A 24646-nucleotide genomic window follows, 5' to 3' on the forward strand; every position below is an offset into this window, starting at 1 on the left:
TTCACATAATCTAAGCTTTTACGGAAGAAATAAATATACATTTCAAGAGACCACATGAAAATGTTGATTTCCTCACACAATGAATCAATGAGCATCTTTACTATCCAGTATCCACAAACTAAATCAAACTTCACATAACCTAACTAAGAAAATTTTAAACTAAAAGTTCCCGGAAGAAAAGAAAAGAAGAGAGAAGCAAAGCACCTACGGGAGTAGTCCATTAAGCATGTAAATTCCCGAGTTTAGACGAACCACGTAGCCAATTCAAAAGAACATCAGCACTTATCTCCCATGAACAATCTAGCATCATGTCATGAGCAACACTTTCAATACAAACCGGTTCAACATCATACAACCTCCCGGTTTCCTTAAGTCCTTCATTGTCCTGCAAAGTGCAAACCATAGCCCACTTCTGTTTAATACAAGTACCAAGATTGAAAATTTCTGGTTCGGCAAGCAAAGAGAAGGAATTCTAAGTTCTTACCACTATGAAATCATCTTTCGCACCTAAAACAAGAACTTTTGTCGAGTTCTCCATTGGTTTAGGTACTGGAAGTGATGCGTTTAGCTTCCTCAGATCAAACAGTGGCATCCGTGAACTCTTTGACATAAGATCCTGGTAACTAAATCGAGAAAAGAGAGAGAGAGACAATTCAGTTAGACTACTGAAACTTGATTTTAGATTCAAGGTGACTATTGAGTTAGATTATAGATATACCGCTTTACAAGTTGATCATCCATGGCTTCAGAGAAGAATGTTTCCCGACAAAGAGGAATAGATTTCTGAAAACCTTTAGCAGCTAAACTGAGAGTAACCTGCCCAACAACATAACCAAAAACAAACATTGTTAAACAAATACAACATGACACTGAGATCATCTTTACAAAATCAAAGACAGGAAAAAAGTTTAAACCTTAAACGCAGCTACAGGTTTAGAGAAGAGATAACGTAGCACTAATCCACTGAACAAGAAAGAGAATCCCAAAAGTTACATATAAGTTAAACGAGAAAGAAGTCCTCTGATATAAGAAAGAGCCTATATGCTTTGACAAGTTAGTTACCTATTACCCGAAGGTGGAACTGAGCAAACCAATACTGCCCCTGAAAGTTCTGGATATGTATTTTCTGCTCCTACAATCCAAAAAAAAAACTCAGTAGTTATTGTATATCCATCATTATAACGACTGATCCGAAAACAACACAACTCATTTCTAAAAATCTACACCTTACCTAGTGACTGTTTGTTTACAATATTTGCCAAGTAATATTGAACAATGAGTCCTCCAAACGAATGACCAATAAGCACAGGAGGTGAAGAACCAAGATTTGATTCAATGAAATCCGCAATATCACTTGCGTGCGTCTACTACACAAACAAGTTAAAACACTTATAAGAATCTTTCTGAATCTAAGTAATTATCCAATATACACAATGCACATTGCAAGTTTCAAGTACCTGTAGTGTTCCAGAAACTGTTCCCAAAGGTTCATCACTTTCACCCTATTACATTCAAAGATAACAACTATCACAAATCACACACAAATCACTCTATTCTAATCCAAAGTTTGAAACTTTATGTTCCAGATAGTATAATTAGATACTAGGGAAATCAAACATGAGTATAAAAATCAAAACTTACATGGTTTGAGAATTTACCTGACCTAATAAGCTAACAGCATAAGAATCAAACCCAGAAGAAGAGAAGTAAGGTAACCAGTGTTCAGCCCAACACCAAGCTGCGTGGTAGCTTCCATGTACAAACACCAATGGTGGATTATCTCTTTCGGATTTGCTTCTCCTCTGTTCAATTACCTCCATTTTTAGACCCGAGGGAAGCTTATGAAAGAGACGGTTTTGTCCCCTTTTCAGCTCGTATGGAACTATCGTTTTAGAGGAATTGGTGAGAGCCGCCATGGGTTTGATCTTCATTTTGAGCGAGGAAAGGCATGGGAACAAGGGAAGAGAACAAGAATCCATTTGCGTGAAGGTTCGTCGAGCTTTTTGATCAGAAGAGTAGAGGAGAGCACTAAATCGACACCGCAGTTTTTTTTTTGTCTGAAGTTTTTTACTGTTTTACCCTTTTTAAGGGGTGGGCAAAAAAACTGAAATCCTGAAAACCGAACCGAACAAACCGAAATAAATGGTTTGGTTTGGTTATGCTTAAATCTAAAAAATCCGTTTGGTTTTCAATTAAATTAACCATTTGGTTTAGGTTTAGGCTGGTTAAAAACCGTAAAACCGAATGTTTTTTTTGGTTTTTTTATAAGAATTTAGGATAATTAGATATAATTACTAATTAGTTTCTCAAGCTTATAAATTTATATTGTATAATAATATCAATAATTTTTTTCTTTATTGGGCTTTAATTATTGATCTCCTATTAATCTATCTCATTACAAAACCTTAACCTAAGTCTCTATTCCCTAACCTATATATATTCATAATTACTTTTATGCTTATTTTTAGTTATGTATCAACTATTTATTTTTTTAAAGCATGAAATAACCGTTAAATACCGGAACCAAACCGAAACTGAACCAAACTGTGATACATATGGTTTTTATATGGTTTCATTTCTGATGAAACCGAAAAAACCATAAACCGAAAAAACCGAACCGTAACCAAACCGAATTACATATTGTTTATTTATGGTTCCATTTTTATAAAACCAAAAAACTGTAAACCGAAAAAATCGAACCGAAACCAAACCGAAAAACCGAACGCCCACCCCTTTTAATATCTGTGCAAATTGCAATTTAAAATACCAACTTTTCTTTTTTGGTAATTTCTGATTTTTGATTTTATACCTTTTTAACAATTAAACAATAATTGTAAAATAATTAAACATAAAAAAGCATGTTGATATACAGGGATATATACAATTTTTTATAATAATTATTAAGAAAAATTGTATGTTGTATTTTTTTTTTGTGTTTGTTTTAATATATATGTTTTTGAATAATATTTTAGATTTTATGATTTTAGATGGATTGTATTTGGTATCAATCTATACATGTTTTGACTAATATTTAGACTATATGATTTACTGCGTTATTCTCATGTACTGCTATATATTTTTTATTTATTTATATAGTTTTACCTATTTTATAACAGTTTACAATTTTAAGATATAAGGTCTGAATGATAACCGCGGTTAGGGCGGACAAATCCGTTTGTAGACCAGACCGCTTTGTTTTAAGTGTGGACAACAAACCGTTGCGGTTCAACTGTATTTATAAGTAAAAGTGGTCCGCAATTAGTCCGTCGCAGTTTTGTTTTTATTTCTTTTGGACCATACCACTGCGGACTAAAGTTAATGAATGGTAAATAAAAAGAGCTTTAATCCGTAAATGGATTTGTCCACTTTGACAGTTGCAACCATTCACACCCATACTTTTGTGTATGGATCTAACTAATTAAAAAAAATACATAAATTATACTAAAAACATCAAGGCCTCGGGTTTCTTTAAATTCAAGCCACTTTTAAATGGGTTTAAAGAAGGCCCAATAAGAAAATTACGTCTCCCCGATCTGAATAGATCGCTCGACTTTGATGAGCTTCGGGACCTCCTCCCCTTGTTTTCCTTGACGAAGAAGACGATTACTTCTTCTTCCATCATCACAGCTACACGCGAATTCGTCTTCAGTTACATCAATCTTTTTAGAAAAGATCCTGAGTTCGAAAGTGTAGGCTGTGTTTTTTTTTTTTTTTTTTTTTTTGTTAATTTTTACATCACTTAGTTTCCGGAGTTTTGGACTAAAATGATGTCGCCGAAGCAAATCTCCGACGATCGAGGATCTCCGCATTTCAGGTATCATCATACCCAAAGTTTCGATTATAACTTCTCTTGTTCTTCGTCGTCTTGCTGCCATGGAATTGATTCAAATTGTACTGTAGCTTGAAATTTATTGTTTAGGGTTTTATTAACCCTCATAATTTGAAATCGCATTACTCGGTAGAAACAATACTTATTAGGTTCATTCACTTGAGATTTTGGATTATTGTGTTTTTGATTCAATACTTACTAGGTTGAAGCAGTGAAGTGAGTCCATAACTTGAGCACATTTGTAGTTTTTTTCGTCTTCCCTTGTTTTAACATTGGCTTAGAATTGAGTAATCTGCTGCCTAATTCATGTATTTGTTGTCCTTCTTTATCTGCAGACATACACCATTCCAGATAATACACCTCATTGGGAACTTTTTTAGGATATGGTCAGTTTATTCTATGTACCGCTACTTGAATCAGACAGGAGCGCCAGTTGTTCTCTTTCTCTTCTGCTGTCTGGTGCCTTCGTCCATCATCTTCTTGATACTTCAAAAGCCATGGAAAGGAAGGGCGCTTTCTAATCAACAGGTTTACTTCAGCTGTATCAGATTTCTTGCATGTATAAATTGGAGAGTTTGGAGATAAAATGTTTTTTCCTTTAACTGTTTCAGATTGTACCTTCTCTTATCAATGGACTCATCACGGCTCTGTACTTCATCTTATGGGGAAAAGGTCTTAAGTCTTGTGGACCGCTTAGGTATTGATTAGTTATTTAGCATTCATACTAGCGTAAAATTCTCCTCTGGTCTTATCTGTCTTAGGAGTTCCCGTAGAATGTGGCTTTCTTAAACAAAGGGAAGTTGAAGGTTTTACCTATGAGCAATTTGGTCCCATTATAGCCATTTGGGTTCAATACTTACATAAATCCTGGACCTACAAGCCTCTCCTTATCCTTTGTTTCTGCAGCTTGTTATTTGATCAGAAAAAAATATCTTCATTAAATATTCGATTATCCTTGCTTATAGTTCTTTGTATTTTATTTGCAGAGCTATCTTGTCAGAGTACTCCGGTGCTGTTCTTGGAGTACTTTCTGGAGTATTATATGGACGGAGAGGTCATGTGTGGAAAAAGGTATTCACCTCATATGTTTCTAATTTAACAGTTGACACTTAAATAAAGTCTCTAGTCAATGTGAGCAGTTAACTAGCATGTTATGTATAGCCTCGGCATGCATCAGTACACTTCTCTCACAGACAAACCATAGAGTTATGCAGTAGTGATGTTTTTCTGGCTAATCCATGTACTTAGATGGAAGTTAAATTTAAAAAATCAGAATTTTGTTTACAAATCGGCAAGGTTAAATTATCCGAAGAATTTGTCTGGTATTTGCAAATCATGTTAGGTAGGTGGCCTCATTGCAATGCTGGTAGCACTTTTTTTCTTGTCTCAAGGATGGGCAACATCATCTCTCTCCCCTTTTTATATCCTTTTACGCAAGTTCCTTCTTTCTATCTCTATGTATATCTTGCTTCGTTTGAACTTTCTATGGATATTTTATGTGTTGATTTGTTTAACTTAACAACGAGCTACCAACAAAAGACAGTACTGGGATCAAAGAGGAAGAAGTACAAACAGAACAAGCACTAGGTATGATGGGAATGATGGTACCAGTTTTTGCTGGAATCTTATCAGCGTTAAGGCGGGTTATTGCGCGCCGTGTTTCCTTAAAGGTAGTGATCTCAGATTCCCTTCATTCCGAGTCTTTTTCTGCTTTCAGTTCTGCTTCCTTTGCGAACTACCAATTTTCTGCTTTTACAGAACCAGCAGAAGAAACGACTGCATGCGATTACCATTACTTCTGCAACCTGTTTCTTGTTTCCTCTGGCCATGTGGGACCTTATCATAGTAAGTGATGCTACTGTTCTTGCAATGAGAAGGGACAATAAATTATTGAAGATGGCATTTTCTCGATTTCCCATTGGTGGTTTGGTTCACTAATATCAAATTTTACTCCAGGGCTCATCTTCTGGGAAAACATCCGAGTTGCCATTCTCTGCGTGGGCTTTCCTTAGCACCATTGTTTTTGGGATCATTGTTATCTTTTATGTTGACAATATCGCAGAAGAGAGGTTTCCTAAAGCTTTGCCCTTTAATTATCCTTACAATGCATTTATACACGCAAACATATGCTTTATATGAATAATGTTTTTGTATGTTGCAGACTGCATATGGTGTTTTCTTCCCCGAGGCATTTAATGGTAGCAGGTGTATGCATAATAGTCATGGAGTTAGCTTACGAGATGGATTTTTCTCTTCCCGGTTTCATCGTCTGTTGCTTAGTATTAGGGTTTGGAATATTCGAGGCGACATCTCTTGAACGTAGCAAGAAAGACTCTTCGTTGAAATCAGAGGATCCATCAAACGGAATCCTTGGTAATGAATTTGATACTTCTCCAATTCTTCCCATATAGCTTTACCAATCTCTCACCACACTAACGACGATGTACTGTTGAATGCTTGACGATGTAAATCTATCTGGTTTTAACTTGTTCTCAATCTTCATACCTTCAATTTTTTTGCTGTGTTTTTCTTGGTGAGTTATCTACATTTTTTTTTTGTCTACTCTGCGATGAGTATGATTACGGTATTGTTATTTTACGGTTATAGAAGAATGGAAGCTACATTAGTGAACTGTTAAATGAAGCTGATCACAAGTCTTTCTGCGGATATAGCTTGAGACTACAGGCCTACAATTCGTTGGTCTTTTAATAAAGTGGCGTCAATGTCATCCAATAGATAGATAACTACTGTGAAAGCAAAATCCCAGACTCTATAAAATAGCATACTGTTCAGTAGGCCGGCGGTTTTCTCTGAACAGAACCGAACCGGATTTTTTCGTTTTTCGGTTGAAACTTGGTTTATCAATCAGTTCAATTTGGCAGGAGTTTGAATCATGTTTGGTTTATAGAACCGAACTGAATCGATCGGTTATGTGTTCTTAAACAAACATATATCAAAATTAAACAAAACCATAGATTAATCCGAACCGAATAACAAATGCAACCAGTTTGACCCAATTTCAACCGAGAAACCCACAAGTTCGGTTACGTTTGGTAGAAATTCATTTACGAAAATTAATTTGAAACCAAACGGATTATTCATTTACCCAATGAAGTTGATTATTAATTATATTGTGAAAACCGCTGGCATCTTTTTCCTAAGCAGTCAAAACCAAACCGATTAAGGTCAAAAAAGTTAAATCAAGAAACAAAACCAAATCTTATCGCTTGAGTGTGCCACACGTGTTCTTAGTTTAGCACACATGTTTTGTAACTTGATGACTTCACTGCGTAGTCGTCCACTTCCTGTAAACATGGAAAAATTGGTTGAGGCTATAATCAACCTTTTGCTAACTGAAGATCAAATCAAGCGAGCAAGAGCGCCAAACGATGATTGGTTAGGGGATGATGATGGTGATGTTCTTCTCCGGTTTGCAAATGTGGGGAAGCTTATGAATGGCATATGAAATGTTCAATATCTGGACTTAACTGCTAATACTCTCGAGGTCAGTTTCTTGTAATATCTTCTTCGTCTAGATTCCTGGAACAGGTCATTCTTAAAGAACAAGTGACTGTCTTGTTTCAAAACATTTAGTGGTAAAACGTCTAAATCTAATTGCGGGTTTTCTTTGTTTTCAGGTGCTTTCTCTAACGGGATCTCCAATGGTCCTCTATTTTTGTCTCTATACTCTATTATAGAGTAATTTTTGCTCTAATGGTACTCTATTTTCACCTCTATAATAGAGATTGCTATTTTTTTTCTCTATTTATAGAGGAACTCTATTTTTTCCTCTATAAATAGAGGTGTAATTTTTGCTCCAATGGTACTCTATTTTCACCTCTATAATAGAGATTGCTATTTTTTTCTCTATTTATAGAGGAACTCTATTTTTTCCTCTATAAATAGAGGTGAAGTATTTTATTTACAAAATAGTCCTTTTAATCTTTATTTTTTTTATTTATGACCAAAATAAATAAAATAAGTATTTTTAAGAACTAATAATATAAATTTAAGTATAAATATATATTATAAAATATTGAGACTACCATTTACAAAAGATAATTTTATAAAAGTGTTACAAAATTCAAAGTAAAATAGGTTAGTTTGTAATCTTTATAAATAAAAGGTGTTAATTGTAAAATAAAAATAGTATCTATTTAGAGTATTCTTTTATAGAGGAATAAATAGGAAAAAACCATTGGAGTAAAACTCATCTCTATTATAGAGATCCTCTATTATTAAGAAAAAAAATAGGGAAAACCATTGGAGATGCGAGTCTTGAGAAACATGGAAAGCAATAAATAAGCGAGATCATAGCTCAAGAAACCTGAACCCAAAGTTGGGCCTAACTCTGTTTAAGCAATAAATAAGTTGGGCCTTATTCGTAGTACAAAGCTTAAGCTGCTTCGGTTTACAGAAGTTAAACCGGTGATTTTTAAGAACCGGTAAAAGTAAAACCCTCGATAATACATAAAGATGACGCTCCGAGGGTCTATGAAATAGAGCAGAAGTCGAGTTCTATTCAACAAGGTTCGTTAGATCCTATAATACACTCTTGGTGACATTATGGGAAGAATGCAAAAACTATGTTGAGCTACTAGTTTGTATTTGTGGTAAATACAAATGAAATGCAGCTGCATTGTGGGAGAAGTTACAACAATGAAGTTGGATAACCATTTTTTGATGGGGATTAATTAATCATACGAGTCTACTCGCATGCATATTCTGATTTTGAATCTAATACCAAGCATTGAAGAAGTTTTCAATATGGTTACATCGGATGAAATGCAAAGGAACATCAAGCCTAAACCTGATAGCATGATTTTTTAAACCTCAGCTCCTGCTCAAGACAATGTGGTTCACAATTATTCACGTTCAAATGAAAATGTTGCTTGTGCTGCTATTCAGAATCATTATCGACCTAGGGAAGCAATGTAAGAATTACACTCGAATAAGAATATAAGAGATTGAGAAGGATTCATGTGACTAGAGAGGAGAATTAGAGAGAATAGAGAGAGTAGAGAGCAGCAAAATTTTTAAAATAAAAGAGAAGGAGAATTTCTCATTTCTTAAACAATATTGACCTAATTACAAACTATTTATATTGATATAATGGAGTCTTTAAAAGGAAACTTCTATAATATACATATATGATACATATGACTATAACTTGGAGTGTTCATCTTCATTCTTCCCCTCAAGCTTAACCGTTAGGGAAACGATTGAACTTGGAACTATGAACACCCACCTCATTAAAAACCTTAGTACATAAAACCCATTTGGGACAAAAAAATACTAAGAGAAAAATAGTATGGAGTCAATACCTTAGAGTATTCACTTGTGGCCTGGTTAGATCCATAAGCCCGAGTTTGGAGTGTATTGAAACAAGTATTTTTTTTTGGTGGTTTTACTTATGAAATGAATGTATGATAACATGCAAACAGAGACATAAGTATGGATGATCAGATGCAATGCAAGGTGTTTCAATACCCTTATGTAGTTGTAGCATAAAGGATGTCAATCCATAAAGAGTGTGATATGTAAGCAGTCAAGATGTGATCAATGCATTCAAGTTAAGCCATATACGATTATGATTGGATTCTAACAACCTAATGACAGAAATGTAAATGCAGAAAATTAAAGCAGCTTAAGACAATACTAATGCATAATTAAACTATAGAACAAGTGCAATAAACAAGACTAAGCAGAATTAACTGATAAAAAGAAGTAAACAAGAGCAAACTAGAACAGAACAATGCATAAACTGGAGCTCGACCTAGCACTCGGTCGAGTGCATGGTCGAGTTGGGGGTCGAGTGGTTCATAACAAAAGAACATAAGCAACTCCAAACAACTTAAATAGAACATAATGCAATAGAACAAGATAATATGCAATAAAAGACAATAAGATAACAAAGTAGGCTCCTAGAGATGGATTCATGGGCTGGTGTTCAAGCTGTGGCTATCTAAACTGGTCAATAAACCTCAATCAAACATGAGCTATCTCTAGAAAATGATCTCATAGACTTACCAATCCACTCTCATGACAGAGGTAATCAAGTTTAGTTACATCCTAACCCAACTCTCATTGGTGAAACCATACTAAACATGCTTTAAGAATCAGACAATTACTTGTCAAACATCACCTTGTGCAACCAATCTCTTGCGACAAACATGATTGTAACAACCCATCCCGTAGACCCCACTAGCCCACCGCTAGCCGCCCCAACAGACCCCAAGCTAGCCCTGCAGGGCATCGATCCTAACCCCTCACTGTTGATAGGAACTATTCATCCAAATCCACCAGTAGTTTATTGGTGCGCCAGGCGTTCCTCGAACCCTGGTCCCCACCCTTTAACAACATGACAAGCTGTGGCCAATTGATATAATCTCCAGTGTTGGATTTATCTAGCAACCTAGACATTGGTGTGATGCTAGGAAGCTTAAGATCTGTTCTTACTCTCTCAGATATAATAACAGCTTAGAACACACCCAACCCATAAGAGATATATAAACAAACAAGCTTGACCATTCCAGACTACCACAGCCCTAAACCAGCCTAATCCATCTCCAGAATTCTAACTCACTAAACAGATAAACAAAACACGATGATGATGAACTCAAACCCAGAAAATGATGAAACTAACATGATCAGATTGATAAGAGAGAGATGAAGAATTTAATACAAAGAAGTGAAAGCATACTCAACAGATTCAAAGTTATGAAGGTTACAAATCTATGAAAATCTAGAGAAAAGATAAGAGATGATGCACTAAAGTAAATAAATCCCCAAAGGGAAAAACTAGGTTTGCTGACTCTCTCTCACTCCTAAAAAGATATTTTCTGCCTAAAAGTGGCTTATTTACGGCCATAGAGTACAATAGGTTTATATAGGAAGGAAGGGAATCCCTAAAATGGCTAGAAGACAAAATAGGAAGGCGGCTCGGTCTCAACCATGTGCTCGGTCGAGTGCATGGTCGAGTGACCTCTTCTTCTGCTTCTTCCAACGGTCGAGTCCCTCTAATCACACGGTCGAGTGACTTCGGGTGTAGTGATATCTCTTCAGTAAAACAGGGATAACTCTTGAAATACACGTTGGATTGACCTCAGACCACCGGCATTGGAATGGTAGCTCGATTTTCTACAACTTTGATGAAGGATTCTGAAGTTAAATCTCAACGGAACGTCTTCATTAGAATCAATATTTGAGGAGCTCGTTATGAATCCGACCGAGTGCTCGACCTTGTGTCTGGTCGAGTGTCATGGTGGAGTGCTTCCTTTTACGATCTTGATGCTTCTAGTCCTCTTGTTTAGCTCCATAAATAGCCCCAAGTCCTTCCTTAGCCTTTTAAAGCACCATAACACCTAATAATACTCCAAGCTTATCTAGCTTCTCAAGCTTTTCATTTAAGGCTTGTAGGTATTTTCTATGCTCTTCCTCATAATCAACACCTTCCCTTAAGCTGCTATCATTTTCCTCACTATAATCTCCATCAGACTGAGCAAAGTTCTCTACTAATTCCAAACCTCCAACTACATCTCTATGTAAGATTTTGATATAGAACTATTGAGAGTGGAAAGAGTGAAAGAAGAGATTTGATGAGCTAAAGTATAGAATCGTAAAGAGAGTAGAGAGAGTAGGAAGAGTAGGGAGAGTATTTGGAGAAAGAGATATTTTCTCTTCTTACTCAAAATGGTTCCTAGTTACAATCTAATTATAGACATAAAGGAGGAGAATATTCTTTACAAGATGCTATGCACAAGTATCATGGTAGAAAGTGACATGTCTCTCATAACACAACATGTGACTCTCATTTGACTTCTTCAAGCTTCCACTTGCTCAAACTCGACAATGTTTAGGGGGTGGAAGGATCTAGAGACTTTGTGACCATAGGATACTTTCTCTTATGGGCTGCACTCGTTTATCATTGAATGTGTACGGACGGCCCATCTTGAATGTGGTTGTACGGACGTACGGACGGTGGTGTGAGTTCTCATACTCCCCCTCAAGCTTGATCAAGAGAATTTTTTCAAGCTTGGACTCATGAACACCCACCTCATTAAAAACCTTAGCATAGAAAACCACTTGGGAAAAACTATACTTAAGGGAAAAAGAGTGTAGGTGCCATGTTGGGTACTTATGGCCGAGTGAGATCTCTAAGTCCAAGTTTGGAGTGAATGTACTCACAAACCTGTGGAATAGCTGCTTTGGTGAGTATGTCGGCCAACTGCTCGGAGCTTTCGGTGTGACATGGTAGGACGACTCCAAGTTTCATTTGCTCTCGAACCTTGTGACAATCAACTTCAATATGCTTAGTCCTTTTGTGGAACACCGAGTTGGTTGCTATGTGTATGGCGGCTTCATTGTCGCAATGCATGGTGATAGGTTTGGGTGATTCAATGCCAAGATCCTTGAGTAGAGATTTAAGCCACATTAATTCGGTTGTAAGTTTTCTCATAGCCCTATACTCCGATTCAGCACTGGATAGTGACACCACCTTTTGTTTCTTGCTCTTCCATGTGACCAAGTTGCCTCCTAGGAATATGCAGTATCCAGTGGTGGAGCGACGATCTTCACGATCTCCATCATAGTCAGCATCGCAATATCCCACCAGTTCAGTATTCTTATTGCGTCCCATCCAAATGCCTTGTCCCGGAGAGCCCTTGAGGTATTTCAGGATTCGGTTCACCATGTTCCAGTGGTGTACGGTTGGGCTTTGCATGTGCTGGCTTACCTGGTTCACAGCAAAGCAAATATCAGGCCGTGTGATAGTAAGATATATAAGCTTACCTACTAGGCGCCTGTATTGTTTGACATCTTCAAATGGAGTTGCATCAAGCTCCCCCTTTCCTCCAGCCTTATAATTTTCCTCAAGTGGTGTTGGTACTGCTTTTGATCCTAGTTTACCTGTTTCACTTAACAAATCAAGAGCATATTTCCTTTGTGATAAGAACAGTCCTTCATCTGACCTATATACTTCTATACCAAGGAAATACTTGAGTTCTCCAAGGTCCTTAATATCAAAAACTGATTTCAAAAAGGTTTTAGTGTCTTGTATACCAACCTTGTCATTTCCAGTTATGATGATATCATCAACATATACAAGAATGACTACAATACCTTTGTCACTTGGTAGTGTGAAGAGAGTGTGCTCAGCTTCTGATTTGCGGAATCCTCTCTCAAGCAATGTGGTGCTTAGCTTATGATACCACGCCCTTGGAGATTGTTTTAGGCCATAAATTGCTTTGTTGAGTTTAAATACCTTTCCTGGACCAATGGTATCTTCCAAGCTCGGTGGAGGTCTCATATAAACTTCATCCTCAAGCTCTCCTTGCAAGAATGCATTCTTGACATCCATTTGCTACAACTCCCAATCTAGGTTGGTTGCAAGTGAGAGAACTACTCGAACAGTATGAAGCTTGGCCACCGGTGCAAACGTATCAAGGTAGTCCTTCCCATACGTTTGTGTGAACCCTCTTGCCACAAGCCGCACTTTATAGCATTCAATCTCCCCGTCACTCTTGTATTTGATAGTGAAAATCCACCTTGAAGTTACAGATTTCTTTCCCTTAGGTAGATCAGCATCATCCCAAGTGTGGTTTAATTCCATGGCGTTCTTCTCGTCACTAACTGCATCACGCCATTCCTTATGTTCTTTAGCTTCTTCATAGGATTGAGGAATACAGTGTTTATCAATATGGCCGAGAAACACTTGATGTTTCAAGGGAAAATGAGCAAGAGTGCAAACAGCTTGAATAGGGTGAGCAACCGCAACATTGTTGTAATAAACGCGAGTGTTTCGCCAGTTAGATGGATCAAACTTACGGCGTTCACTCCGTTGAAGTGGTATTACTTCTCCTGGACTGTCCCCATCATCATCATCATCTTCGGTAGGCTCATAGTTCTCGTCGTTGTCGGAGGCATTGTCACCTTGTACTGAATTTAAACCATTTTCATCATCAGTCAAGTTCTCATCCGTCTGGTGAGTGTGGGTATCGGTCATTGGTGCAGGGGTTGGAGTTGGTGAAACCGGTGACTCATCATCGTTAGAAGTGGTACGAGTGGTGTCAACGCCAAGTCTTTCCAGAAGGAGGCGAAGGTTGTTTGCTCGGTCCGAAGGCGAGGTGGAGAGATCCTTAAGTTGTTCCCAATTCTTCTCATCATAAAATCCTTTAGACTCCACAAACTTGACATCACGTGACACTAGGACTCTCTTCATATCCGGCTCATAACACTTGTAACCCTTTTGCGTGGTAGAGTATCCTATGAACATGCTTTTGATGCTCTTGGCATCAAGTTTGTCTCGCTGTTCACCTGGCCTCAAAACATAGCACACACACCCAAACATGCGTAAGTGATCAAATATAGATTTTTCTTTGTTTAGTACCTCAAATGGTGATATGTCTTGAAGGATTTTTGTTGGTGTGCGATTGATGAGATAGCAAGCTGCAAGGACAACGTCTCCCCAAAACTTCTTTGGGACATTGGTGTGAAACATCATAGACCTTGCTACCTCCATGAGATGTATATTCTTCCTTTTAGCCACACCATTTTGTTGTGGTGTGTAGGGACAACTTGTTTGATGAATAATTCCATGATTGGCTAGATATTGTTTGAAGGCATGACTTGTGTACTCCCTACCATTATCTGATGTCAAAATTTTAATCTTTGCATTATAGTGGTTAGTCACATAATTTTGAAAATTTGTGAATGCCTCAAGAACTCTATCTTTAGATGGAAGTAATGTCAACCAAGTGTATTTTGATTTTTCATCAATAAATGTGACAAAATATTTTTGATTTTCTCTAGATAAGCAAGAGGATGTCCAAACATCTGAATGAACTAAATCAAAACAATTCTGATAAATAGTCATAGACTTAGGAAAAACAGCCTTGCAATGTTTGCCAAGAATACAAGCCTCACAATCTTCATTTTTAAATGACATATTTGGAAACATAATTCCTAAAGCTCTAAAATGAGGATGTCCTAGTCTAGCATGCCAAATAGCACTATTAGCTTTAATAATAACCGAACTAAAACATGAAGATAGAGGAGGAGCCAAATTTGAATCCTCAAGTACATAGAGGTCATCTCGCGAGACTCCATGGCCAAATACTTTAATTGTGTCAATATCCTGAAAATGTACATTGTTAGGGCAGAATATTGCATAACAATTTAAATAAGTAGTAGCTCTTTTAACTGATAATAAATTTGAAGTGAAGTTAGGCATGTAGAAAGCTTTAGAGGTTTTATCAAATAATTTTAGGTTGCCAATTCCTTTAACATGAACTTTTTCTCCATTAGCTATAATCATATTTCCATTTGCTGGTTTAATTTCACTGATCAACTTAGAATCACTAATCATATGATGAGAAGCTCCAAAATCTATAATAAGAGGTTTAGTAGTGTTTAAGGCAAGATAAGAGTTACCAGACGCCTCTTTGAGGGCTTTGATTAGGGCGTCTAGGTCTGACTTTCTCACCAGCTCCGAAGATGCTGCTAACACAGCTCCATTACCCTCCGGAGTGTGACTGCTTGGTGTGGAGTTGGTTACATCTCCCATCATATTCGCTTGGTGAGCCCTTGGTCCTCCACGGCTTGGTCCTCCACGGTTTATGCGAAGGTGGGGATGAAGAATTCAACAACGGCTCTTGAAGTGGCCAACCTTCTTGCAGTGATAAGAAACAGGGGGATTTTTATCATCCTGTTTGTAGTAGCCTTTGTTTGCAGAGGCCATCTCTACCTTTTTGGCTGTTACTAGCTCCCCTTTGCCTCCGAATAGCCCCATAAAGCCATGTTCCTTTTGGATCTGGTTGCACACATCGTCGAGGCTTGGGAGCTTGTCTGACCTAAAGATGTGCTTGATGAGATCATTTTAAGAGGGGTTTAAGGTCAAGAGTAGGCCGAAGACCTTCTCTTGTTCACGCCTCTCGTTTAATATCGACGGGTCAATGGTCACCGGTCGAAGCATCTCCAGCTCAGCCCAAAGGGATCTAAATTTCCCAAAATGTTTGGTGAACTCCATATCTTCTTGACTGAGACTGTTGATAGCTCGTTTGATCTCAAAAATTCGGTTGACATTGGTAACATTTCCAAAAACATTTTGTAGAGTGTCCCATAGATCCTTTGCAGTTTCACAATAGGAGTAAGCTTCAAGGATTGGAGCATCAAGAGTGTTTTGAATGATGGCTAGAACTCCTTGGTCTTCTTGAAACCACTTATCTCCTCCACCAGCGACAAGTTCCTTGCTGTCTTCGGTGGTCTCACCGCTTGGTGCTTCACTTGTAGTGATATGGGACCAAAGCCCTCGACCACATAGGGCTGTTTTTGTGGTTCTTACCCACAATAAGTAGTTCTTCTTCTTTGTTTTTCTGTTCGACCTTGAAAGTCTCCTCTTGAACCATAAGTTTATCATGGAGAGCATCAAGGCATTAATTGTTCCAGTTCCAGTTTACCATATACCATGTAAGATTTTGATATAGAACGATTGAGAGTGGAAAGAGTGAAAGAAGAGATTTGATGAGCTAAAGTATAGAATCATAAAGAGAGTAGAGAGAGTAGGAAGAGTAGGGAGACTATTTGGAGAAAAAGATATTTTCTCTTCTTACACAAAATGGTTCCTAATTACAATCTAATTATAGACATAAAGGAGGAGAATATTCTTTACAAGATGCTATGCACAAGTATCATGGTAGAAAGTGACATGTCTCTCTTAACACAACATATGACTCTCATTTGACTTCTTCAAGCTTCCACTCGCTCAAACTCGACAATGGTTAGGTGGTGGAAGGATCTAGAGACTTTTTGACCGTTGGAGACTCTCTCTTATGGGCTGCACTCGTTTATCATTGAATGTGTACAGACGGCCCATCTTGAATGTGGTTGTACGGACGTACGAACGGTGGTGTGAGTTTTCATAATCTATTCATGAAGCTTCCATTGGAGGCTGTGTCCAGGAGCATCTTGATCTTAGGAAGAAGACCTCTATACAAAGTACACAACAAATATTCATTGCTGAATCCATGATGTGGGCATTGTCAATGGTAGCTTTTGAAGCGCTCCCATGCTTTACTGAAAAGATTCACCATTCTGTTGGAGAAATCCTGAAATTTCATTCCTCAAATGTGCAGTCCTTGAACTAGTGAAGTATTTTGCAAGGAAGACCTTCTTACAATCAACCCAAGAGGTGATTTTTCTAGGAGGTAGAGTCTTTTCCCACTGATGCTTTACCTCCTAGAGAAAAAGGAAACAATCTCAGCTTCAAGGCATCCTCACTAACTCCATTTATAGTGGTGAGGCTACAGAGCCTATCAAACTCATCAAGATGGGCAAGGGGGTCTTCAGTAGGCGGTCCATGAAATTTGTTGCTTTGAACCCTTGAGATCAGACTACTCTTGATTGTGAAGGTTGTGTGCAGGATGCATCAGTGGGAGCATCACTATCACCAATCTTGATTGTGAAGGTTGCATCAGTGGGAGCAGACTACTCTTGAGATCAGACTACTCTTGATTGTGAAGGTTGTATCCCATATCTTTTAGTATGAGTAGTGGGAGCATCACTATCACCAATCTTCCTTCTCCCCTGAGGTTCATTCTGATTCTGTGGGAGTTCCATTTCCACCTCTTTGTCTGTGTTTTTGGGACTCTGAACAAGTGCTCGACCAGGTACTCGAACACGCACTCGACCGTTTGCTTTTGGGCGTTCGGCAGAGTCCCTGGTCGAGTGGTACCTGAAGATCAAAACAGAACACAAAAAAAACAAAGGGGTGAGTAAAAATGTAACATAATTTAATCTTGAAACATTGAAATCTCGACTGGAACATATAAACACCCTAATGGCAACGACGCCAATTGAAACAAGTATTTTTTTTTGGTGGTTTTACTTATGAAATGAATGTATGATAACATGCAAACAGAGACATAAGTATGGATGATCAGATGCAGTGCAAGGTGTTTCAATACCCTTATGTAGTTGTAGCATAAAGGATGTCAATTTATAAAGAGTGTGATATGTAAGCAGTAAAGATGTAATCAATGCATTCAAGTTAAGCCAGATATGATTATAGTTGGGTTCTAACAACCTAATGACATAAATGTAAATGCTGAAGATTAAAGCAACTTAAGACAATACTAATGCATAATTAAACTATAGAACAAGTGCAATAAACAAGACTAAGCAGAATTAACTGATAAGCAGAAGTAAACAAGAACAAACTAGAACAGAAAAATGCATAAACAATAAAGTAAACTGGAGCTCTACCTAGCATGGTCGATTTGGGGGTCGAGTGGTTCATAACAAAAGTACAGAAGCAACTCCAAACAACGTAAAACAGAACATAATGCAATAGAACAAGATAATATGCAATAACAGACAATAAGATAACAAAGTAGGCTCTTAGAGATGGATTCATGGGCTGGTGTTCAAGCTGTGGCTATCTAAAAAGGTCAACAAACCTCAATAAAACATGATAGAGGTAATCAAGTTTAGTAACATCCTAACCCAACTCTCATTGGTGAAACCATACTAAACCGACTTTAAGAATCAGACCATTACTTGTCAAAAATCACTTTGTGCAACCAATCTCTTGGGACAAGCATGATAATCTCCAGTGTTGGCTTTATCTAACAACCTAGACATTGGTGTGATGCTAGGAACCTTAAGATCTGTTCTTACCCTCTCAGATATAAGAAAAACTTAGAGCAGACACAACCCAAAAGAGATATATAAGCAAACAAGCTTGACCATTCCAGAATACCACAGCTCTAAACCAGCCTAATCCATCTCCAGAATCCTAACTTACTAATCAGATAAACAAAACATGATGATGATGAACTCAAACCCACAAAACGATGAAACTAACATGATTAGATTGATAAGAGAGAGATGAAAGCAAATAGTCAACAGATTCAAAGTTATGAAGGTTACAAATCTATGAAAATCTAGAGAAAAGATAAGAGATGATGCAATAAAGAAAATAAATTCCCAAAAGGGAAAAGCTAGGTTTGCTGACTCTCTCTCATTGCCTAAAAGTGGCTTATCTGCGGCCAGAAGAAAAAATAGGTTTATATAGGAAGGAAGGGAAACCCTCAAATGGCTAGAAGAAAAAATAGGAAGGCGGCTCGGTCAACTCGTCCATGTGCTCGGTCGAGTGCATGGCCGAGTGACCTCTTCTTCTCTTCAATCGGTCGAGTCCCTCTCATCACACGGTCGAGTGACTTCGGGTGTAGTGATATCTCTTCAGTAAAACAGGGATAACTCTTGAAATACACGTTGGATTGACCTCCGACCACCGGAATTGGAAAGGGAGCTCGATTTTCTACAACTTTAATGAAGGATTATGAAGTTGAATCGCAACGGAACGTCTTCATTAGAATCAATATTTGAGGAGCTCGTTATGAATCCGACCGAGTGCTCGACCGAGTGCTCGACCTTGTGTCTGGTCGAGTGTCATGGTGGAGTGCTTCTAGTCCTCTTGTTTAGCTCCATAAATAGCCCCAAGTCCTTCCTTAGCCTTTTAAAGCACCATAACACCTAATAATACTCCAAATGCGCAAATGTATGCAATACATGCTTCTAAACATTCTAAGTGAAAATTTGGACAGAAATGACTATAAAACCTAAGGGATTACTACTAAACAATGCAAAAGAGAAGGATAAACTATGCTTAAACATGGTAGAATATATGTACATCATGTATATACTCTCACACTGTGGGGTAGCTTCCTTGGTGATGATGTCTGCTAATTGTTCCTAACTTTCGGTGTAGCATGGTAAGATGACTCCGAGTTGAACTTGCTCTCTAACTTTGTGACAGTCCACCTCGATGTGTCGTTATTTTCATGAATTACTGAGGTTTTTTGCGATATGAATGAGGGTTTGATTATCACAGTGCTTTGTAGTCGGCTTTGGAGTATCAATACAAAGATCCTTCAAGAGAGCCTTGAGCCACATTAGTTCAGTTGTGAGCTTCCTCATTGCTCGATATTCTGACTCAGCACTTGAGAAAGAGACCACCTTTTGTTTTTTACTTTTCCAAGTGACAAGATTTCCTCCCTCAATCTTACAATAACCATTTGTTGAGCGTTTATCTTCATGATCTCCAGCGTAATCTGCATCACAATATCTAACCAGCTCTGTATTCTCATTGCATTCCATCCAAATACCTTGTCTAGGAGCTCCTCTAAGGTATTTAAGTATTCGGCTCACCATCTCCCAATGATGTACTGTTGGCTTTTGCATATGTTGGCTAACCTGGTTCAGAGCAAAGCATATATTAGGCCAAGTTATGGTGAGATAAATAAGCTTACCTACCAACCGTCGATACTTTTTTACATCTTTGAATGGAGCATCATCACGCTCCCCTTTACGGTTGACCTTGTAGTTCTCTTCAAGTGGTGTTTCAATTGGTCTTGATCCAAGTTTACTCACATTATTCAAAAGATCAAGTGTATACATTCTTTGTGATAAGAAGAGCCCTTACTCAGAACGACACACTTCTATCCCAAGAAAGTATTTTAGTTCTCCAAGATCTTTAATATAAAACACAAATTTAAGAAAATGTTTGGTATCTTGAATGCCTACCTTGTCATTCCCGGAGATGATAATATCATCACTATATATGAGAATGACTATAATACCTCTTTGACTTGGAGAAGTGAACAGCGTGTGATCAGATTTCGATCTTCGAAAACCTTTTTCAATCAGTGTTGAAATAAGTTTGTGATACCAGGCTTTTGGTGATTGTTTCAAACCATAGATTGCTTTCTTGAGCTTAAATACCTTTCCAGATCCAATAGTGTATTCAAGACCCGGTGGTGATCTCATGTAAACCTCATCTTCTAGTTCTTCTTGTAGAAATGCATTCTTCACATCCATCTACCACAATTCCAAAGAGAGGTTAGTGGCTAAGGAAAGTACCACTCTTACCGTGTGAAGTTTGGCTACTAGTGCGAATGTCTCAAGATATTTTTCTCCATAAGTTTGAGTGAACCCTCTTGCTACAAGTCTGGCCTTATATCATTATATCCCTCCATCACTCTTCTACTTGATAGTGAATATCCATCAAGATGTCTTAGCTTTGTTTCCCTTTGGTAGATTAGCTTCGTCCCATGTTTGATTCTTCACCATTGCATTAGTTTCATCTCCAACTGCATCCCGCCAAACTTTATGTTCTTTAGCTACCTCATAGGTTTGTGGAATCCAATGTTGATCGATTTGTGTGAGAAAGACTCGATGATCTACGGGAAGGTGTGCAAGAGTTCAAACTGCTTGTATAGGGTGTGCCACCGCCTGACTATTGTAATAGACATGAGTGATTTTCTTAAGCGGTTCAGTCGTATCGGCCTTAGTTAGATCCTTGGCTTCTTGATCCATAGTGTCATGATCATGATCTTCTTCCCCAAGACTAGATTCTTCTCTCCCATAAGCAAGATCATCTTCTCCAGACGTAGGCTTCTCCTCTTTGCTGCCAAAATCATCATAGTCTTAATTATAATGAGCCTGATTATCATAAAGGCTATCAGATTCTCCATGCGACTCAGTTTTTTCACTCTCAGACACTTTTGATGACGAGATAATAGGTGGAGATTGAGACTGGTTATTTGCAATTCTAGGATAAGTCGAAGGTTGTCCGGTCTTATTTAGAATAGGAAAGAACTTTCAATTCCTCCCAACTCTGTTCACCATAAAAGCCTTTTGATTCTAGGAACTTCACATCTCTTGAAACTAGAACTCTCTTAGCTTCAGGGTCTTAGCATTTGTATCCCTTTTGAGTCGTTGAGTAGCCAATGAATATGCTCATGGCATTCATGGCTTCAAGTTTTTCACGATGCTCACTTTGGTTTTTAGACATAACACACACATCCAAAGACTCGTAAATGATTGATGGACGATTTAATTTTATTAAGAACTTCAAATGGAGAGATATCACTCAATATTTTTGTTGGAGTTCGGTTATCAATTAACATGCAGCCACCCCAACATCTCCCCAGAACTTCCTTGGAACCTCGGTGTGAAACATCATGGATTAGGCAACTTCCATGAGATGCCTGTTCTTCCTTTCAGCTACTCCATTTTGTTGAGGTGTGTAAGGGCAGCTCATTTGATTTACAATCCCATGTTTGGCTAAATGTTGTTTGAAGACATGAATTGAATACTCTCCACCATTATCTGATGTCAAAATATTTATCTTGGCATTATATATTGGTTAGTCACATATGTTTGAAAATTCAGAAAGCATCATGAACTCTATCTTTAGAAGGAAATAAGGTTAGCCAAGTATTTCAGGTATCTAGGAGGCGTCAGGAACACATCGTCCGAAATGCCATTCGAGTCGTTGTTCGTGTCGTCGTTCGAGCCAACGTTATATTTCCCTCTCGAGCCAACTGTCGTTCTGTCAAGACTCCTCTTCTCGACCCTTGTATCGCTCGACCCATTCGTCAGCTGAGACCAGACCACTCGATCCGTTCGAGTCCACTCCCTTCAAGTCGACCCAATACCATTCGATTCCACGTCCTTCGAGTCGACCCAATACCATTCGAGTCCACGTCCTTCGAGTCATCCAAACACCACTCGAGCCACCCATTCGAGCCAACACCATCATCCACTCGAGCCACCACTCATTCGCACATGTCAAGAAGACGTTCCATCTTACACGCTTCAGTAGATTCCCAAACCGACTCCTTACCTTGTCGTTTTAAGTTTTAGGGTTTTCCATGTTGGACTACTATAAATATGTTTTGTTAAGTCTTGGTTGGACATCTTATCTTTTATCTCGTTTTCGTTTTGTTCTTTTCCGAAATATTTCACCTAGCCACCATATATGTTCTGAGACTTTGTAATCCGACATCTGGGAGATTATTGAGTATTTGCATTTGATTTCTGGATTTGTGTCTTTGGTGATGATTTCCAGATCTGAGTAGTGTTAGAGTTCTTGGGGATGGGATAGACTAGGTGGAGGATCTTAGGATGTAGAGTGTTTAAGCTTTGATTTGTATGATTCCCTTCTGGACTATTGTTAGAAATACTAGTTTCTCTCTGATCAATTGGAACTAGGTTCGAGACATTTCCACACCCAAAAGGTGTTTGATGAAATGTCTGACCAACTAGTGCCAGAGACTTACGTTCCTAGCCTAAGATATTAGTTTTCTAGGATGTTTGTTGACGTGAATGAACTTGCTTGTCATGCTTGCTCAACCATGTTTCTCTAGTGAGAGCTAGGTATGGAAGTGGTTGAGTCTGAGTAGCTTTTGCCAAGAGATTGGATTAGCTAAGTTGTGATGTTCATTGTTTAGGGATAGATCGCTTGTGGCATGTTAAAAACTCTGTAGACTAGGATACTCCACCGACATCAATTACTCCCATCCTCAGGACTTCTATATTTTTGATTGATATTGCATTCCTGAGACCATTTCTGTTCATGCTATTTTGTTCATGCATAGAATAGTTTTTGTTTTTACTCTTGTTTACTTCTTGTCATACATTTTCGTTTCTATTTCTGTAGTTCATTTCTGTTTTTGCATTTTCATCATTCTAAACACTCTTTTTATATTGGCTTGACTTGTGATTTCTTGATTGCATCTTGATTGCTAGCAACATCCCATTTGGATTGACACCTTAAGTACTACAACACATAAGGTTAATTGAACCTGATAGGAGATACAAAAATCATAGTATCATAACACAAGGAAGAAAGCAACAACATCGTGGGTTTGGGAACACTTCACTAAACAGAAGGACAATAATGAATTATGCAATTGTCATTATTGTGGGAAACAAATGAAATTTCCAAGCAAGTCCAATACCTCCAATTTATCTAAGCATCTACTAACTGCATGCAAGGCATACAAGTAATGGGAAGCTGCTCATACAGAAAAGAGTCAGAATGTGTTTACTCCTGATAGTGTTAGTGGTGATCTTATATTGAGTTAGGTGTTTGAATCTGTGTTTCGGGAAGCTTCTAATGAGTTGTTGGTTTTAGCTGAGCTGTTATTATCTTTCATAGCGTGCTTAGCTTGGAGACATTTTTGTGCCAAAGTTCAGTTGTATAAGCCGCATTCTCTTAGAACGGCGACAAGAGACATTGTGGAGATGTTTGTTAAGAGGAAAACAGCTATGAAGAAGGTGTTTGGGGAGAATAAACAGAGGTTGTCATTCACAACAAATATTTTGGTTGCTCCATCTACTGGAAATAGTTATACAGTCATTACAACTCATTACATTGATGCTTGGTGGAAGTTAAAGAAGCTAGTCATTGGTTTCAAAAATGTTCCTGATCATAAAGGATCAAAAATTTCCACGGTTCTATTGATTGTATGGAAAAGTGAGACATAAAGAGTCTTTTGCATCACGGTAGAGAATGCCACTGCTAACAATTCAGCAATAAGGAGATTCAAGGAAGCATTTACACAACTTAATGGGAATGATGCATTTATTTTGAAAGGTAAGAATTTGCATCTAAGGTGTGCCACTAATATATTGAACTTGATTGTTAAGGAAGGTGTGGAAGAGGTAAATGACAGTGTGGCTGCCACTCAGAATGGAATTAATTTTCTGAGAGCTTCAACAAACAGATTGAAGGCATTTGATCTTCGAGTGGAAACAACAAAATTTAAATGGGGAAGCCTACCTTTAGATGTCAAGACCAGATGGAACTCCACTTACCTCATGTTAGAACAAGATTTGAGGTTTCAAGTTGCATTTGAAAAGATGGAAGCTGTAGACAAAATTTATAATGACTACTTTGAGGAAAAACTGGAAGGGACAAAAAGGGTTGGAGCAGCAGTCGAAAAGGATTTTGATGCAATTCAGAGGTTGGTT

At 37.9% G+C, this 24646-nt stretch overlaps 2 protein-coding genes, 1 non-coding gene and 1 pseudogene across 4 annotated transcripts; 2 read left to right on the forward strand and 2 right to left on the reverse strand.

Annotated features, from left to right (window-relative positions):
- Window positions 1-16: 16 nt before the first annotated feature.
- Window positions 17-2075, reverse strand: LOC104719502 (uncharacterized). Its single transcript, XM_010437432.3, has 8 exons — window positions 1659-2075; window positions 1458-1502; window positions 1232-1364; window positions 1063-1132; window positions 915-963; window positions 719-816; window positions 485-623; window positions 17-385 (listed from the first exon to the last, which is right to left on the reverse strand). Exons 1-8 carry the CDS (start codon window positions 1977-1979, stop codon window positions 221-223), a joined length of 1020 nt encoding a protein of 339 aa, XP_010435734.2. The 5' UTR covers window positions 1980-2075; the 3' UTR covers window positions 17-220.
- Window positions 2076-3497: 1422 nt separating this feature from the next.
- LOC104719503 (uncharacterized) lies at window positions 3498-6468 on the forward strand. 2 transcript variants are annotated; one of them, XM_087469559.1, is made up of 9 exons: window positions 3498-3814; window positions 4165-4357; window positions 4441-4526; window positions 4816-4900; window positions 5172-5250; window positions 5360-5499; window positions 5588-5674; window positions 5786-5898; window positions 5991-6468. In XM_087469559.1, exons 1-9 carry the CDS (start codon window positions 3765-3767, stop codon window positions 6238-6240), a joined length of 1083 nt encoding a protein of 360 aa, XP_087325685.1. In that variant the 5' UTR covers window positions 3498-3764; the 3' UTR covers window positions 6241-6468. The 2 variants fall into 2 exon arrangements, with proteins under 2 accessions (XP_087325685.1, XP_087325686.1); XM_087469560.1 differs by having other exon boundaries at window positions 3576-3814; window positions 5176-5250.
- Window positions 6469-16846: 10378 nt separating this feature from the next.
- LOC147937223 (small nucleolar RNA R71) lies at window positions 16847-16953 on the forward strand. Its single transcript, XR_015569771.1, has one exon. It is a non-coding gene; the product is annotated as a small nucleolar RNA R71 (small nucleolar RNA).
- A 2713-nt stretch (window positions 16954-19666) lies between these two features.
- On the reverse strand, window positions 19667-20284 carry LOC147937224 (secreted RxLR effector protein 161 pseudogene; annotated as a pseudogene).
- Window positions 20285-24646: the final 4362 nt, after the last annotated feature.

This window comes from Camelina sativa, chromosome 10 (assembly GCF_030686135.1).
Source record: "Camelina sativa cultivar CO46 ecotype springtype chromosome 10, ASM3068613v1".
In the NCBI taxonomy this organism is placed as follows: domain Eukaryota; kingdom Viridiplantae; phylum Streptophyta; class Magnoliopsida; order Brassicales; family Brassicaceae; genus Camelina; species Camelina sativa.

Bases quoted from the DNA above. Each gene is read 5' to 3' on its own strand.
- LOC104719502 (XM_010437432.3), bottom strand. From the start codon at position 1,979: ATGGATTCTTGTTCTCTTCCCTTGTTCCCATGCCTTTCCTCGCTCAAA. The intron at 964-1,062 runs GTAACTAACTTG...TTTCTTGTTCAG, and splicing joins GTTCCACCTTCGGGTAATAG to TGGATTAGTGCTACGTTATC. The intron at 386-484 runs GTAAGAACTTAG...TGCACTTTGCAG, and splicing joins CGAAAGATGATTTCATAGTG to GACAATGAAGGACTTAAGGA.
- LOC104719503 (XM_087469559.1), top strand. From the start codon at position 3,765: ATGATGTCGCCGAAGCAAATCTCCGACGATCGAGGATCTCCGCATTTC. The intron at 4,527-4,815 runs GTATTGATTAGT...TTTTATTTGCAG, and splicing joins AAGTCTTGTGGACCGCTTAG to AGCTATCTTGTCAGAGTACT. The intron at 4,901-5,171 runs GTATTCACCTCA...AAATCATGTTAG, and splicing joins GAGGTCATGTGTGGAAAAAG to GTAGGTGGCCTCATTGCAAT.